This window comes from Megascapheus bottae, chromosome 21 (genome assembly GCF_031878675.1).
Source record: "Megascapheus bottae isolate mThoBot1 chromosome 21, mThoBot2.hap1, whole genome shotgun sequence".
Lineage (NCBI taxonomy): Eukaryota > Metazoa > Chordata > Mammalia > Rodentia > Geomyidae > Megascapheus > Megascapheus bottae.
Window position 1 is genome coordinate 9,921,419 of NC_143529.1, and position 17,361 is coordinate 9,938,779.

Consider the following 17,361-nt stretch of genomic DNA (forward strand, 5'->3'; position numbering starts at 1 on the left):
AATTACAGTAGGTTTATTTGTTATCAGTTTCTGCTTTTTTCCTCATATTTCCCTGTATATGTCTCTCCCACTGTTTCAATCAGGTAGTCATACTTTGAATTCTATTCATCAAATCTTGTATTTTACTTAACCTAAATGTAAAAGTTGCTTACACTCCACAAAGTCTTTTCGTAAGAGCCACAATTCATCAGGTATATCACAGCCCCTAGTGGGGAAAGGAGGAAGGCCAGCCAGGAAAAAAAAAAAAAAAGTGTCCATTGTGTCAGTTTTCAGATTGTTTCTTCTTCTTCTTCTTTTGCAGTTTATTGGAGATAAAGAGTCCCACAAACCTTCCTGCTCAGGCTGGCTTCAAACCATGATTCTCAGATCTTAGCCGCCTGGATAGTTAGGTTTATAAGCATGAGCCACCAATGCCCAGCTCAGATGTTCTTAAAGACTTGCAAAAGTGAAAAGTATTTCATAACTCCTGTGACTTTAATAGCATTGAATTTATTCAACTTGAAAATGTCAAATGTTTTCCATAAGCCATTAAACATCATTTTTAGTACAAGTGTTTTTATTATAGATTTAAAAAATTATGAAATAGTTCGCACTTATAAAAGAATTTGATTTGTATCACACACATATATGCATGCATATATACATATTAATTATATGTATAGAGGCAGGTGCTGGTAGCTCACACCTGTAATACTATCTACTCAGGCGGCTGAAATCTGAAGATGTAGTTCAAAGATAGCCTGGGCAGAAAAATCTGTTAACCTCTTCTCTCCAGTTGACTAACAAACAAACAAACAACAGTTGAAAATGGAACTCTGGCTAAAAGTAGAAGAGCCCTAGCCTTAAGCATAAAAGTTCAGGGACAGCTCCCAGTCTCTGAGTTCTAATCCCAGAACCAAAATAATGTATGTAAATACTGAATTCAAAGAAACAAATGAAACAAAGAGAAACTGAGAGAAGACTGTGTCTGTATATTTCAGTTATGAAGCAGGAGTATCTGTTAGGTCCAGCAGGATGGACAGCATAGATCACTGGTGAGAGCAATGCCCATGACATAATGCGTATAAAAATGAGCATCTGACTGGACCAGGTCAAAGGAGTAATAAGTGAGAGACAATGTTAGCTACTTATGAGTTTTGTTGGGAAAAGATTCAAGCAAACAATGGTAGGTAGAGGATATACAGTTGTGGAAAGGAGAGAATGGGGAAGTTGTAACTAAGAAGGTTAAGTCCTTAAGAAAGACTGGAAAGAAGCTGGGTGTGATGGCTCACACCTGTGATCCTAGCTACTTAGGAGGCTGAAATCTGAGGATCAAGGTTCAAAGCCAGCTCGAGCACCAAAGACCTTGAGACTCTTATCTCCAATTAACCACTAGAAAACCAGCGCTGTGGCTCAAGGGCAATATAGCTCAAGGACAACACCCAAGCCCAGGGGTAGGGTGGTAGCTTTGAGCTGAAGAGCTCTGGGACAGTGCCCAGAGTTCAAATCCCATCACACACACACACACACACACACACACACACACACACACACACACAGAACATAAATGGTGAGGAGAACACAAATAATGAAAGGCTATTTTTCTATTATTAGGGGATGGAAGGAAAATGACATACATGATTAAGTTTACGAATTAGTGGTGTAAAAATAAGGGTACTTGTGTCTGGTGAATTACATTTTCTCTAATGACATGAAATATTGTCATCAGTTGAAAGGGAGAGAAGGTAGGAAATAAGTTATTCAAACAAAAAACTACACTTGTAGTTTAAAATAATACTAACTAGGACTAATTCCAAGACAATCCACAGACTGCCTCAACTGAATGTTGAATTTATGAATTTAATGTGAAAAATCTTCCTTAGTTATACTTGTATGATCAAAGAGATAATATTATATATAATAATTGCAACTGTAATGTTGTTCGCTTTATCCAATGGCAGAAAACCAAAGTGTTCAGGGATAAAGGAGTAGTTACATCTTATAAACACAATTACAAAATTAAACACTATGTACCTATTAAAATAAATAAATATATAGGAGATTATGGGAAAATGCTATGCATTATTGGGTGAGACTAAGGGGCAGAAAATTAAAAATAATATTGTTCATTTTATACCAACCATAGAGAGGAGAGTGGATGGAAATTTATAAATTTTTAAGTCTTGAAGAAAACCAAACAAACTGGTATTTTCTTACCTGTTAAGAGTTTAGAATGAAGAAATAAGCCAAATTATCACCTTGATTAAGTTGATATAGAAACAGCTGCACTTTAGACGAGTAGATATTTTCCTAACCCACATCGAATCCCACATTTCCCTGTCCACTGTGCAACACTAGGAGAGATCAGAGAGAAGTGTGTGTTCCAGAATTTGGAGTTCTGAGAAGTTCGGGAAGCGGATATGGGACTGTGCCTAGAGTGCAACAGGAAACAGGGTGTCAGAGGTAAGAAGCTCAAGGAACTAAGATAACGGATATATAACAGGGTACTACCCCACATAGACAATAAAATTTGAAGGATAGTGGAGGACGGAAGTAGCAAACAAACCATGAATCTAACAAAGCAAACCGTCAGTATATGAGAGAACAGAAAGGACACTAAACATTATCAATGAATGGAGAAGAAAGGGATTTGTTGTCATCTGGTACAACAAACATGTTACATTTGTACATAGGTACACAAATCTATGTTTTAAAGACAGTGAAGCCATAAAAGAAATGTGAAATGGTGAGAGGGGATAAAAATCACAAACAAATCCAGCTTCCACAGGGAAGGGCTTTAAGAGAAGCAAAGCCATCAGAGCACAGGCAGATTTCAGTTTAAAAACGCAAGGAAACATTTAGAAAACAGGTTTAGGTCATGGGGCAATTTGCCAATCACTAGGTGAGGCATTCGGGGGGATATTTTGAAATGATTGTGAAAAGATTTGGGAGTTAGGAAGGGGGTAAGCATGGGAATCACTCAACTGTGCCCTATGTACAATTCTCCCAGCAATCTAAGGACATTTAAGAGCAGTTCATACAGAATGCACAGAGAGCTCCTCTGGGCTGCTCAACATGAGATCCCTAGAGGCAGGTAATTGGAGCAAAATGAGCATGGGGAAATTTTAGAGGAGCTTGTCCCAAACAGAGATATACCAAGGTGAAATAAAACACAAAACATTACAGAACTATTCTGTAGAGTCTCTTAAGAAAAGTTGAATTTTGATTCTAATTCTAAGTTACCGTTGTGATGGCTGGTTGATAAGGTAACTGAGGAAAACATTCATCCTAGCCTTTTCAAATGCTTTGTGAAGAAGTCCTAAGTCCTGAGGGTTGGGGTTGAGGGTGTAGCTTAGTGATAGAACACTTGCCCAGAATACTTAATACCCTGGATTTGATCCCAGTACTGCAAATTTTTTTTTAAAGTCTTGAAAATTTTTAGGCTTCAATTATTCAGTTTATTGTCCCCTCCTTCTCCTATTACTTTTAGTTCTCGATTGATCTTCTTTTCCCTGGGCTTTTGCAGAAATTTGCCATCTTTCGTCATGTCTGGACCTATCATACCCTTCTTTTCATACCCTTATTTGCATTTATAGGGTATTTTCTACCTTCGCCAAACTTTCCCTCGTCCACATGCCTTTGTACTTGGTCCCTGTCTTTACCCCATATCAACCAGGCAATGACTAATCTCTTGCATAGAAGCCTCAGTTTGATTGCCATTTTTAAATGTCTTCAATGACCATCTTGACTAATTTTGGCTTCACAAACATTACAATTCCATTCCTGTGGCTGCATATTTGCCTTTCTGATCAGGCTGTGAATTCTTTGCGCCAAGACTTATTCCTTATATATTTCTCTCCACCGTGCTCTGTACACATCAAGTTTTCACAAAGAGCATGATGAGTGAAAGATGTAATATATCAAATGACACGTGCATCTATGTATTCTTCATCAAGAAAGTATCTCTCCCTGTTTTACCCTTTTCTTAATACTATATCAAAGGAACATGGTCCTCTAGTTTGCTCTACTGATTAGTCATAACGCTCTTACAGCCTTCAAGGTGTTTTATCCATTCAAGGAACTTTCCAATTTCCTTATTTATCTCTTTTTCTCTTGTTCACTGTTTCAATCCTTCAGCTATCAAGTAAGTTCAGATTTTAAATATTCATCCACTACCTCACTAGCTTGACACTACTGCTTCTTGTAGATACTTCATAATTTGTGCAAGGCCTCCCATCATCATGAAATGCAAGCACTGATTTAACAGTGAAACAGGTGGCACAGATACATGCACATTATGTGCACATGTGTTCCAACACACACATACAGCAAAGGCCCTTCAAGAAGAAAGCACCAATATATTAATATTTCTTAATTTTTCAAGATCATCACATCAATCCTGGTCCACAATTAAGAAGTAACCCCTTGTTTGGGCCCTCTTCTATTCTAAGCAAAGGTAATTTTCCTTCTCGAGCTGTGGTTTGTAGCCAGTAATGACTTCATTCTTCCAGTCACACAGTTTACATGCAGATTATATAGTTAACTTTTTAATAATAACCCTTGAGAAACTGATGAAAAAAGAAAATGAGCCTTCTCCTAGAGAAATCCACATTGTCACTTTCTCTTAATTTCAGGAACTGGTGTATCATAAGACCCAATCAAAGACCTAAAATTACCTCCCAATTTAAAAGTTTAGCCACTTTAGAGGTAACTTAAAGACTCTAAGCTAAACAAAAATTGCATATTTTCCTTAAACAAAAATTGCATATTTTTTCAGAAACAATATTCTATATGATATGCTTAAGGGACCTTGTAAAATAAACCCATTATGTGGTAAACTTATTTTAAAAAAACTGACCTACATTGGATTGGAAATTATTATGACACAGGGCACTCAGTTTTCCCATCTGCAGAATGGAGTAATTAATATTAATCACTCATTATTCTGTGAGGATGAATGCTTGCAATACTGTTTTAAGTGATGAATTTTCTATGACCCCTCTGGGTAGCCTGTTATTTAAGTTGTCATTTTCTTCCTTAGTTATGAGGCAGAAATAATGCCACAGCTGTTTCTTCAAACTATTCTGTTTTCTGGGAGAGAACACCTGCTTAGAATGTACCTAAGGAGTTATTTCTTTGTTTTTTTGATAATTAAAGCACTGTGATGGTGATGGCTGACATCTGGATTTACTTTTAAAGACTTCACTGTGTTTTTCTGGCTCCTGGGAGACTCATGAAGTCTAATGCATTAGATGGAAATCTGGTGATGTGCTTCACTTTACAATAGCAATTTTACTCCTGCTTTGTTGTTTCCCCACTGCAATGACTGAGAGCTGCCACTCTGTAGCGGCTGCTAAGAGATTAAGGGAGTTGAGTTGAGCTCCAGAAATTTTAATAGGCCATACAATGCTTGATTAATTTTGATGCTAGCTTTGACTTGAATGCACAAAACTCACTTGGGAATGCTGTGAAGAATCAATAACCAGGGACTAAACTTTAAAAAAAAAAACTGATTTAGAAAAGTAGCTTCAAAAGGACTATGGATGTCTTAGTTCTCCTAATTATTTCTAATATTAATAAAGCAAGATAAATTTGGAAAGGCATTCTAACATTACATATCAATTCCTTAAAAGCTACATTCCTATCTGTACTTAGTAACAGTTCACTGAACTTTCATAGAATGTACTTTCCAGCACAATGTCCCTTTGTTTCAGCTGATTTTTTTCCTCAGTCTGTTATAGTACCAAACAATGCATAACAGAGCCCATGTGAGCAAAAATTTAAACAAAATAAGGAAACTCAAGAGAATCCCCAGAAAGCTAGAGAAAGGCAAAGAACCAGGATTTCAGGAACAAAGTTTTAAAAGACTGGCCTTAAAAGACATTAGGAGTGGGCCGGGAGTTTGGCTTACTGGTAGAGTGCTTGCCTAGCATGCATAAAGACCCGGGTTCGGTTCCTCGGTACCACATACATAGCAAAAAGCTAGAAGTGGTGCTGTGGCTCAAGTGGTAGAGCCTTAGCCTTGAGAAAATCCAGGGACAGTGCTCAGGCCCTGAGTTCAAGCATTCTTATTGCTTACAGATAAAAATCTTGACTATGTGTGTATTAAATTTGTCTTTTATAAATAAGCTTAACTGGCTGTTATTTCTAATTGAGGAATGACATATAAAATCTGTTTATCTGATTTCTCTCAAGAAATAAGTGGAGTTGGTTAAAAAAAAAAAGTTCCGCCATTTTACAAGTGGCTAGTGGAGACTAGCTATTTCTTTCTTCAAATACGATATCTACCTTTAGACTGCCAGAGTCTTTACCATTTTACATATGGATATATGGGAAATTTGATTATAATAAAGACTTGACCTCTGTTGCTGTTGGTATTTGTGGTTTTAATGTTGTATGTTCCTACATAAATTGGTGGTTCTCAGATTCCTTCCAAATTTGCAACTTTTTTATTATGTTGAATAACATAACAAAAGTTCTAATAATCCAACAGGAAACCTATGAGAATTGTCAAGAAGCAGGACATGAGCGGTAGCCTTTTGGGCAAGATAAAAAATAAAATCATTACAGAGATTCTCATCAGTTAGGAAAGGGAAATTTCACTCAAGTAGTTACAAAGCTTGGAAAGTCTAGCTATGCAAGAAGGTAAAAAGGGGTAAATCCTTGTAGTTCCAAAAATAGATTAAACAATACCAATCTCCTGGAAGGAGCCCAAAGATACTGACAGAGAAAAATCCTTCAGTAATATTAAAAGAGAAAGAACTGCAGTATCAATAACATACCATATATAACACACCTCAAATGATGAAAGGGCCATCACTCTGAGAAATGCCTTCTCTAAAGTCATACAAAATTTTGATTGAGGAAAAAAACCTCCACCTACTTGCTCTGCCCTTGAAATCTTTACTTGCCTTTGTCAGAGACCTCAGTTCCTTTAGATATATCTGAACAACTTTGTATTTGATATTTGCTACAATTTTCTTTCCAAACAAAAGAACTCTCTGCCTCCTTAAAACAAAGGGATTTCATTAAAGGGTAAACTAGACAAACAAGACTTGAAAACTCAAAAGTTGCTTTAACAACATCTGTACATGCTTGAACTTAATATATTAATATTAGCATATTAATATATGTGCATGTAAAGAAAACAGTAGGTAGGATTAAATACTTATGATTTTGAGTAGCTAAGTATAAAATGCTTAGATTTCTAACTTGTAGTAAACAATTAATGTTGGCTTTAATTTTTATAATTTTAATGCTTTCTCCAAGAGACAATTGCTTGTCCTTTAAAATTCTTAAAATCAGGATAATAGATCCTCCCTTCCTTCCCTGGTTGTGAATATATCTTCTCAAATTCTGTTCCTACACAACTAGCTGGCTATAAAATAGTTCTTGAATATCTATGGCTTTTCTATATTGTTCAGATTTGTTTTGAAAAACGTTAAAATGGCAAATCCCATTGGCTACAAACATTACACAGAGCAAACATGTTAACAAGTTATTCCTTTCCCCATCTTTTGTGTCCTAGGTCACAGTACTCTGTCAACCATTATCTACCAAAAAAATCTAGTAAGCTCTACTTTTAATTGTTCTTGTGAAACTAAAGGTCAGAGATTCATGTAGATGACTTCTTCCAGTTTTCTTTACAGAACAGAATTATTCATGTCTTTAATGAGAGAAGGGGTAATTAGAAAGGTGAATGTAATGAGATAGAAATTCTACATAGTACATTCAAAACTTTATATAGTTAATATAGATAATTGTGAGAAAGGATAGCATGGGAAACTGGAACCAGGAATTTAGAGACAAGCACATTAATGAACAAGCTGACTGAAAACACTTCAAAGAAACAAACACTTGAATATATAGAGATTCCCTTCTTGAATACTTGTTAAACATGACATTTGAAATATGATGTAAAAATCAATATAAATTCTTTAATAAAAAAAACCCTTAAATCTTACACTCCTGCATAAGCATTAATAAAAGGAAAAAAGAAAAAGGAAAGAGAATAACTGTCTTTTCTGACCTTGTCTGCTTGATGAAATAATGAGTGTAGTTTGGGAACTGAAGAACAGTCTAAAGAAAAACAGAAGTTATGAGACCCTGCGTTCAAGCTCCACTGCCCCCACCCCCATGCACAGGGTAGCAGAAAAACAAAAACAATCCGGTGTGTCTCTGAGAGGGGCGCCTAGTCTAAGGCAAATCTGCACCAAAGCCCAGTCTACTTTTTTCACCACAAATCCTCATTACACTTGTCCCCAGACCTGCCCGCGCCCATTCACTGTATAGACTACCTCTGTGTCTTTACTAAGGGAACATCTTGATCTTTATCTCCATGTGCCTTAAAAGTACATTTTGGCGACTTCACACACTCACTACTCCAGAGCCAGGTGGAAACCCCCTCCTTGGAGTATCACACACCCTAATCGTCGACTCCACCGGGACCAGCATCTTCACTGGGACTCACAATCCGGAAGCCACAGTGGGCGTGAACCTCCCGTTGCGCAGGCGCCACAGCTGCTATCGGTTTTGGACCGGGACGTTAGGTCGTTTCTTGGGCTCCTTCCCTGACTTCCGTTCGAACTTCCCGGCCGTGTGTGGATCCACCAATCACGAACGTTGCTCCTAGGCCCCGCCCCCTCTCCCCCGCCCCCTCCGGAACCCGAGGGCCAGTGCGCGCTCCCCCCCCTCCTCTCCTCACGCACGCCGCGCGCGGACGTCGGTCCGTGGTGCGGCCGTCCCCGGGCGCTGGCGCCCGCCGGGGCCACTTCCGCGGGCCGTTGGGCTGCGGGCCCGAGTCCCGCCCTCCGCCCCCACCCCCCTCTCGGAACCGCTCTGGCAGCCGACACCCATGTGTGGGTTCGCTCTCCTGCGGTCCGCGCCGCTGCTGCTCCTGCTGCACCGGCTCGGGACCGGAAACGGCTCGTTCTGCCTGCCAGTCCACACCATGAACCCGGGGGGCAGCGGCGGGGCGGGGTGCGCCCCGTCGGCGGAGGGCCGCCGCCCGCGGTGCCTGCGGCTGTCCTCGGTGCCGGGATCCGACCCGCAGCGCGGCAACGACCTGCTGCTGCTGCTGTTGGCGGCGGCGGCCGAGGCGGAGGCGCCGGAGCCGCGGGGCCTCCCCGTGGACCTGGCCGCCGAGGAGCCGCCGCCGGCGCCCCAGCACCACGTCCTCTATTTCCCCGGGGATGTGCAGGTAACCCGGGGCCTGCCTGGGCGCCGGGTCCCTCCACGGCGCCCCCGGGCTCCCACACAGCCCCTTGCACAGCCCTGGATCCCTTCCTTGTCCCTAGAAGCGTTCTGAGGGCCGTTGCCGGCTGTGGAGCCAGGAGTGTAGGGTGGAGAAGAGGAGACACACATGGGTGTGTGTGTGTGTGTGTGTGTGTGTGTGTGTGTGGTGTGGCAGGGGACAGAGAGATGGCTTTTAGCCACATCACAGCGTTCCGAAAACGCGGACAGTAATTTTCTCTTCCTTTTTCTTTCTTTCTAAGCGTCAAGGTATGGTCATTCTATTCTCAGTAATCCTAGGGGAGGAGGGGAAAGGTGCTGATGGATGCATCGATTGCCAGCCATCCTGATATTTTGATGCCCACCCAGTCTTGTGCTCTTCATGTTTCTTTGGCTACATATATATATATATTATATAGCTTCTGGCATGTTATTAATTTAATACCTGCAGGCGCATATCCATCTATGATTATGTGTCCTGGAAGCTGGGTTTTTCATCTACGACTGCACTGTGCAGTCGTTAATGTTGGCCATTAGCTCTATGAGACAATCTGAAGTGATTACAATCCAGGCATAGTAAAAATCGGGTTTCTCTGCTGTACTGGTTGGATCCCGAGTGCGCAGTCCCTGAGAATGGTTCGTGGGAGCACCCTTTTCTTTGGACCGGGTTTTGTGGAACATTGCTGGCCTCCCACAAGTTCTGTTAGGTAAAAGCTGTAACAATGTTAACTAGTCCCTTCCAGAAGTCTCTTAGGCTTTTCAGTAACTTTCACTGGTTGCACATCGTTTTCTGTCTTTGTGTCTGGTTTTTATGATTTCTGTTAGTAATTTCATAGCCGAGGGCGTGTCTCATTTCATAAACAGCAGGGGGGTGGAGGGGGAGAAATAGCCTTGATTATGTTGTTGTAAAGGCTGAATTTTAAAACTTGTCATTAGTCATTTAGACTTGTGACGCCAGCAGAATTATAAAGTGAAAATGAAAACCCAGTTTCTCTGTCATACTAGTTGTATAGCCAGTGCTTAGTTACTAAGAAGGCTGAGTATTATTGTTTTACTCTTGTTTCAGCCTCTTCTTGGTATTGTTCAGACATGTCAGACCCACTTTACCTCCAAAGCTTCCTGCAGTCTTCCTAGGGACGCCTCTCTTGCCTCCCCTCTTTCAGGCTTCTTGGGACCTTCCCTGTCAGTGAGGCCTTTTTTCACCAGGCTGTTTACTAATTATACATATGCACAGCCTTCCAACTTTTCTCTTTACTCCCACATTTTTATTTGCACATAATTAGTTGCACAGTGTGAGGAGTCTCATTGGCTTTTCCCATACATGTATGTAATATGCCTTACTCATAGTCACCTGCAACCTTTCTTTTACCTATTGTGACTGTTACCTTTCATTCTGGGTTTTGTTTTCTCTTTGTACATTGTAAGCATGTATCTGTTCACAGATCTATGCCATGCTGGGTGGCTAGTTGGTTCACAGTGGTCAGCAGATAATCTACATAACTGAATCCATGTAAATTGCTTTAAACAATGCTGTTAAGTGCTTGCAATGGGTTGGGTTTATTTTAAAGTGCTTTCAGGCTCAGATTTCTTCATTTATGTTTTACATATTGTTCTTTTGAGCACACTGTTTATCCTGTTTTCCTATGAGATACAGCCCATCTTTTGAATTTATTGATCTTTCCACAACACTTAGATTTGTTTTACATATATTGTTTTTATGGCTTCTTTAGTTTGAGTAAATGTTAAAATAGAATAAGTCTAAACAGAACTTGCTATTGCCTCCTCTTGACATTGACTTATTAGTTGGTATTAATTACAATGGTTGTTCAAATAATTTTAAATCCTTTTCATTTTCCTGATGTTCTTTTTGTAGTGAGTTCCCCATGTGTAGCCTTTTAAAAAAATCTGTACATTTTTATCATTTGAATAAAAATAGAAGCCATAATTAATCATACTTAGATAACTCCTTTATAGTTCTTAATATCCCATCAGATTTTAAAGCATACATGAGAATGCATGTTTGAGTCTGTTGGTTTTGAATTTTGAATTAACTTTTGAAAGCTTGGAATACAGAACTGTCTTTTTCTTCTTCTTCTTCTTTTGGTTCAAGTCCTGGAGCTTGAACTTGGAACCAGGGTGCTGTCCCTGAGCCTTTTTGCTCAAGGCTTAATTGGAGATAAGTCTAATGGACTTTCTTGCCCAAGCTGGCTTTGAACCACAATCAGATCTCAGCCTCCTGAGTAGCTAGGATTATAGATAGGTATGAGCCACAGGCACCCACTTTAGAGTACTCTCTTTTGCTCATTCTCTCTCTCTCTCTCTCTCTCTCTCTCTCTCTCTCTCTCTCTCTCTCTCTCTCTCTCTCTGTCCCTCTCTCTCTCTGTCTCTGTCTGTCTCTGTCTCTGTCTCTGTCTCTCTCTCTCTCTCTCTCTCTCTCTCTCTCTCTCTCTCTCTCTCTCTCTCTCTCTCTCTCTCTCTCTGTCTCTCTCTCACACACACAACGGGTGAATTTTGACAGGTCTTAAAACATCTCCATCATTCTGCCATCATTCTGATATGTACTTTTTGTCCCTTTTGATCAACTCCCTTTTCCTAGACTAATGCAACCATTGACCTACTTTCATCCACAATAATTTTATCTTTTCTAGGAGTGTCATCGATCTGAAATCTAGTCTTTTGTGTCTACGTTAGTAGCATTCTTTTGAAATTTATCTATACTTGGCTAGTTTCTTTTTATTACTAAGTAATTATCCTATGTATGGATATACAATTTACTTGGTTCAGTAATTCATAACATTCGTATCATTTTCAGTTTTAAAAGTAAAATATGTATAGTTGACCCAGTCCTAAGTCTGGATTTCTTTACTTTTTCTGTGGTTTTGGGGCTTTCTGTGCTGTTTCAGGCAACTGTCTGGTCATTCTGGTCTAGATGTGCAACTTACGCTTAGGCAAAGATGTTTTCTTGGTATATTTTTGATGAAAGTGTAACTGTTATTCTGTGTGCTTCTCCTCACTGTACTCAAAGTGTTGGCCACCTAGTTTAAAGCTTTATAATGAGTGTTTCCAGATCCTTGTGGATATGTCAAGTTTTCCTAAAAATCCTCTCGCCCTTACTTTAATTATGCGATATGAAATAGGTCTATAAGTTTTTGCAGGTCATCAAACAACTGAGATAAACATAGCTTAATTTTCCCAAGATATTCTCTTAATTTTTGCAAGATATTCTCTTGTTACCTGTCTTGCCAGGCTGGTAAACCACAGGCATACCTCCAATGATAGTAAGTGCATCATCCTCTAGATAGGATGGAAACTCTTTTCACAATAAAAAGTTCTTTTTTTGTAGATTGATATAAGTAGTCTAGATTGCAGACTCTATGTGTGTGTTAGTACTGAACTCAGATGATTTTTCTTTTTGTCTTTGTGTATAGCTACCACCAGCATCTGAAGGTTGTACCTTGAAAAATCTTTCACCCATTGTCTCATCTATGTTCCTTTATAAACACTACTAGTTCCCCTAAATATGTGTGCATGTGTATACATATTCATACACACACATACACTAGTCCCTCCAGAGATACTATTTGTGAGACCTTAGAAAAATGTAAATGGTAGCATACCAACACTTGTGTTATTCCTCTTTCTCCCATAATCTGTTAAGTCCAGCAGCCAGTCTGAGGAGGTAGGTTGACTTTACTTCAGATATATTCAGAAATCTGAGTTACTTTTCAGCTCCTTTACTTTGACTACTACTCTGATCTAAACCAACGCTTATGGAGATATTTCAGTAGCCTTTTGTCTCCCTGCTTCAGCTTTTGCCCCTTACCATATAGGACCAGAGCAATCATTTCAAAATTTAGATTGAATTATCCTCTGTTCCAAACCTGGTCAGAACAAAAGCCAAAGTTTTGAGTTATCATACCAAGTTTTCTCAGCAGCTCCTTCCTCAGTAATCTCCCTCTTTTGTGACTTTTGTTCCAGTTTACTCTGCCAGAATCACACTGGTCTCATTACAGGATCTTAGTTATATTGAACATACTAAGGACCTTTCATAATGGCTTGAAATATTCACATGGCTCACTTCCTCGATTTCTTTAGGTTAACCTTATTTGAAAGAAGCTTGCCTGACCATTCTTGTGTATAACATTAATTTTCCACCTCTCCAAAACCTTGTATTCCTTTCCCTTGTATTTACTATCATTTGGTATGTCTTGTCCTATCCAGTATGGTAGCCACTAATCACTGTGGCCATTGACTACTTGAAATGTTGTTATTCTAGTGAAGGCTCAAATTTTATATGTTATATTTAGTTTCAGCTAGTTTAAATTAAGAATTTTATACTCAGTTACTGGGAAAGTTTTAAAAGCATACTTGGAATGATCTGGGCATGTGAATCCACTTTTCCAGCTATAAAATTTTATGAAATCTAAATTCACATCAAGTATTTCTGGTGAAAAATTCGCATCCAAATTGAGATGTACTATGGGTGTGAAATGCACAGTACATTCCAGACATAGTAAGAAAAAGATGTAATAATTTTCCAGTAATTATTTATATTGGTTACATATTGAAATGATAATCTTAGAGGAATGTGACACTGTAAATTACATTGTTAAAATATAATTGTACCTATTAACTTTATATTTTAATAAAGCTAGTAGGAATTTTTATATGTGGCTCATATATCTGATAGAAAGTAGTACTCTACACTTACTTTTAGAGTTGTTTAGTTTAATTCTGCAATAGAATATGTCATGTTGACAAGGACTTACTTCATTTTGTTTCTTGATCATCCAGTAAGTATCCAATCAATCTTATAGAATAAAGGGGTACATTTGAATGAGTTGTTTCTTTTAAAAGCCACTATGAATAAAAATTAAAAGAAAAACAAAGTATCAAGTCTTGAAAGTAACATCTACATACACAAAAAAAGCAAAAGATATAGATAGGTAAGAATAAAATCTTGACGACTAATAAGTGCAGGAACAAACTTCAACTTCATTCTAATTTTCAATCCAGTTTGAATGATTTATCCTGTGGGTGAAACTCAAGAATAAGGAAAATGTATTTGTACCTCTGTGGAAGGTAACTTTGTAGTCTATTATCACCAAGTTTATTTTTCACATAGTTTTTCTCTATCTAGGCATTTACTTTTAATATAACCACAGATGGGCACTAGGATTTTCCTGTGATTTCACTACAACTTCATTCCTTACACCAAAATCAAAGTTAGACCTGAGCTACAAACATGGAAAAGCAAACCAACAGTCAGGTTGCTAAACCCTAGAGAGAGAAGGGTTCAAAATTTCCATTCATCAAAAGCAAAATATTCTTAAAATTTATCCTTGTTAATAATTTTATGTAATGAACTGAATTTTACTTTCAATTGTTTTAGGAAACTTGCTATGTATACTTAAATATTTTAAAATATATATATACCATACATTGTATATATTATATATCATACATTTAAATGATGTACAAATTCTTAATATTCCATGTGTTCAATTACTTTCTTAGTGGATTTGAGGCTTAAAACAAAAACTATTTTGTTCAAAATCTTATAACTGAAAGGTAATGAGAACATTAGTTTTCATTTCTGATTTACTAGCTATTGGCCATGATAGTTTCCTCTGTCTACAATAAAAATTTGAAACTAGTTTTTGGAAATAATTTTATGTAAATATATTTTAATGCTTATTTCCTCTTCCTTACCTTTCAGAATTACCATGAAGTTATGACTCGCCATCCGGAGAACTATCAGTGGGAAAACTGGAGTCTAGAAAACATTGCCACCATTTTAGCTAATCGGTTCCCCAATAGTTATATTTGGGTGATAAAGTGCTCCCGGATGCATTTGCACAAATTCAGCTGCTATGACAACTTTGTGAAGAGCAACATGTTTGGTGCCCCAGAACATAACACTGACTTTGGAGCTTTTAAACACCTTTATATGTTGTTAGTTAATGCTTTTAACTTATGTCAGAATGGTTTGTTGAAGAATGCGAATGTTTGGAATATGGACTCCAAAGCATCTGACTATAGACCGAATTCCTCTAGTAATGGTTGCCAGGTAGAGAAGGAGAGGACCTGTAAAAGACTTGATGAGTCAGCCACAAGTGAGGGTGGAGAACCGCCATCACTGAAAGGTGCGTCTTTTACTTTGATTGGATTCAGTAAAGGTTGTGTTGTTTTGAATCAGTTGCTGTTTGAATTAAAAGAAGCCAAGAAAGACAAGAACATAGATGCTTTCATCAAAAGCATCAAAACAGTGTATTGGTTGGATGGTGGTCATTCTGGAGGAAGCAATACTTGGGTTACGTATCCAGAAGTCTTGAAAGAATTTGCACAAACAGGAATTGTTGTTCACACCCATGTAACACCTTATCAAGTACGTGATCCAATGAGATCTTGGATTGGAAAAGAGCATAAGAAATTTGTTCAGATACTTGGAGATTTTGGTATGCAGGTGACTAGCCAGATTCATTTTGCAAAGGAAACTCCTTCCATAGAGAATCACTTCAGGGTTCATGAAGTATTTTAAGACTACAAGCATATTAATGTACTTGTTCAGTGGAAGAGCATGAGTCTTCTGAGTGTTGTAAATTCATAAATAAAATGTGTGATGTAATCGGTAGTGCACTGTCAGTTTGCAGTGGGAGACGCACACATTCCTAAAAATGTGACTAATGTGTATTCTTGTGAGTGTGAGTTTTTACTTTGGGCTAGGTTAAGATGAATTAATTTGACATCTATAAGGATGGTTTTGTGATAATCCTGTAAGAAAATATAAACCTTAAAAATGAAAAAAAGTTAACAATTTAATCTTGAAAGAGCAACTAAAATTGTTGGAAGTAGTTGACTTACTGAGTAACATTCTAAACTAATTTTGATGACCTAACAGAGGTTAGTTACTTTGACATTCATGGATTTATTCTTGATGTGTTACCAAGTGTTTTTGTTTTTTGTTTTTCCTAGTCAGAGTATTTTATTTGCAAATGTCCAAGAACATGCAGTAGTATAAGGTTGGTTTTAAAACATTGCACTTAAGAACTATGGCTTAATTTTTGTCAGTTGCTAATTGACCTTGGGTTTCTTGAATCTTGGCCATAGCCAGTTTGAAAAGAAATTAGTTTGACTATAATTATATGTAGTGAATAAAACAGTGCAGCTGTCTTTTAAGAGACCAACATAGGTAAAATAAATACATAATGATTTGTTAGTGCTCTGCTGAAAAGGAGACAATTCCAGACGTTAGAACAGTGTTTTTCCGAAGCATGATCTTTGTCTGCCAGAAGAAAATAGCTCTCTTTGGCCAAAATGCAAAGTGACTTCGCGATAAGAAAAGTTACAAAGGGAAAGTTTAGAGACACAAATGATTTAATGTTGGCTCAAAAACTGAATTTGTTTAACGCTGCTACATGATTTGGGTGAAGTTTCCTTCTGCCCGTTTTTTTTCTTGACCTAGATATAAGTACATTTTGAGAAAGCAAGATCTAAGGGATTCCAACCAAGCTTGAAACATAATTGTAGGATTATAAAAAGTGACCGGTTACTTTTTTGGTTAATGAATAATTAACTTGAACGTCATGGAATAAGCAGGAAAGTAATATGATATGCTGTTTCAGGACCGAAAAATATGATTAATGTCTTAAGACCAAGAGGACCTAAATTTTATAAAACAATACAGAAAATGCAAATTTCTTGCTTTCTTCCCAGAATTATATTTCGATGACTGAAAACACATTCCAAATATTCATACTCATGATAAAGGATCCTTGGAGACCAGATGCTTACAAATGTCTATAAAACTACAATAGTATCTAAACTTTTAAAGGCAAAGCAGTTGTACATTACTCCATTTTATTCATATACCTGCTTTGTATTGAAACAAAATATTCCATTGCAGGAGCCAGTTACTTTGATAATATTTTAGTGTTATGATTGGATGGTTTTTGCTCAGTTTAATAATAGTTGGTTAAATTCCCATTTATTTAATTTAAAAATAGCTGAATTACTGGTCAAAGGACAGAGAAAGAAAAGGCTGTGATTTTCACAGGACTATTAAAATATTAAGGTAGGACTTGCATAAAATTCCCATTAAAAATCTGAAATATCTGTAAAAATCTTGAGATGTTGAGCTATCCAGTCATG

At 37.9% G+C, this 17,361-nt stretch overlaps 1 protein-coding gene and 1 long non-coding RNA gene across 3 annotated transcripts; one reads left to right on the forward strand and one right to left on the reverse strand.

Annotated features, from left to right (window-relative positions):
• Nucleotides 1-2,233: 2,233 nt before the first annotated feature.
• LOC150048601 (uncharacterized) lies at nucleotides 2,234-8,481 on the reverse strand. 2 transcript variants are annotated; one of them, XR_016539088.1, is made up of 3 exons: nucleotides 8,404-8,481; nucleotides 8,009-8,058; nucleotides 2,234-2,333 (listed from the first exon to the last, which is right to left on the reverse strand). It is a non-coding gene; the product is annotated as an uncharacterized LOC150048601 (long non-coding RNA). The 2 variants fall into 2 exon arrangements; XR_016539087.1 differs by having other exon boundaries at nucleotides 2,234-2,411.
• A 332-nt stretch (nucleotides 8,482-8,813) lies between these two features.
• C21H2orf69 (chromosome 21 C2orf69 homolog) lies at nucleotides 8,814-16,364 on the forward strand. Its single transcript, XM_090354563.1, has 2 exons — nucleotides 8,814-9,178; nucleotides 14,930-16,364. The coding sequence occupies exons 1-2, from the start codon at nucleotides 8,834-8,836 to the stop codon at nucleotides 15,749-15,751; spliced, it is 1,167 nt and encodes a 388-aa protein (XP_090210689.1). The 5' UTR covers nucleotides 8,814-8,833; the 3' UTR covers nucleotides 15,752-16,364.
• Nucleotides 16,365-17,361: the final 997 nt, after the last annotated feature.

Bases quoted from the DNA above. Each gene is read 5' to 3' on its own strand.
- C21H2orf69 (XM_090354563.1), top strand. From the start codon at position 8,834: ATGTGTGGGTTCGCTCTCCTGCGGTCCGCGCCGCTGCTGCTCCTGCTG. The intron at 9,179-14,929 runs GTAACCCGGGGC...CTTACCTTTCAG, and splicing joins ATTTCCCCGGGGATGTGCAG to AATTACCATGAAGTTATGAC.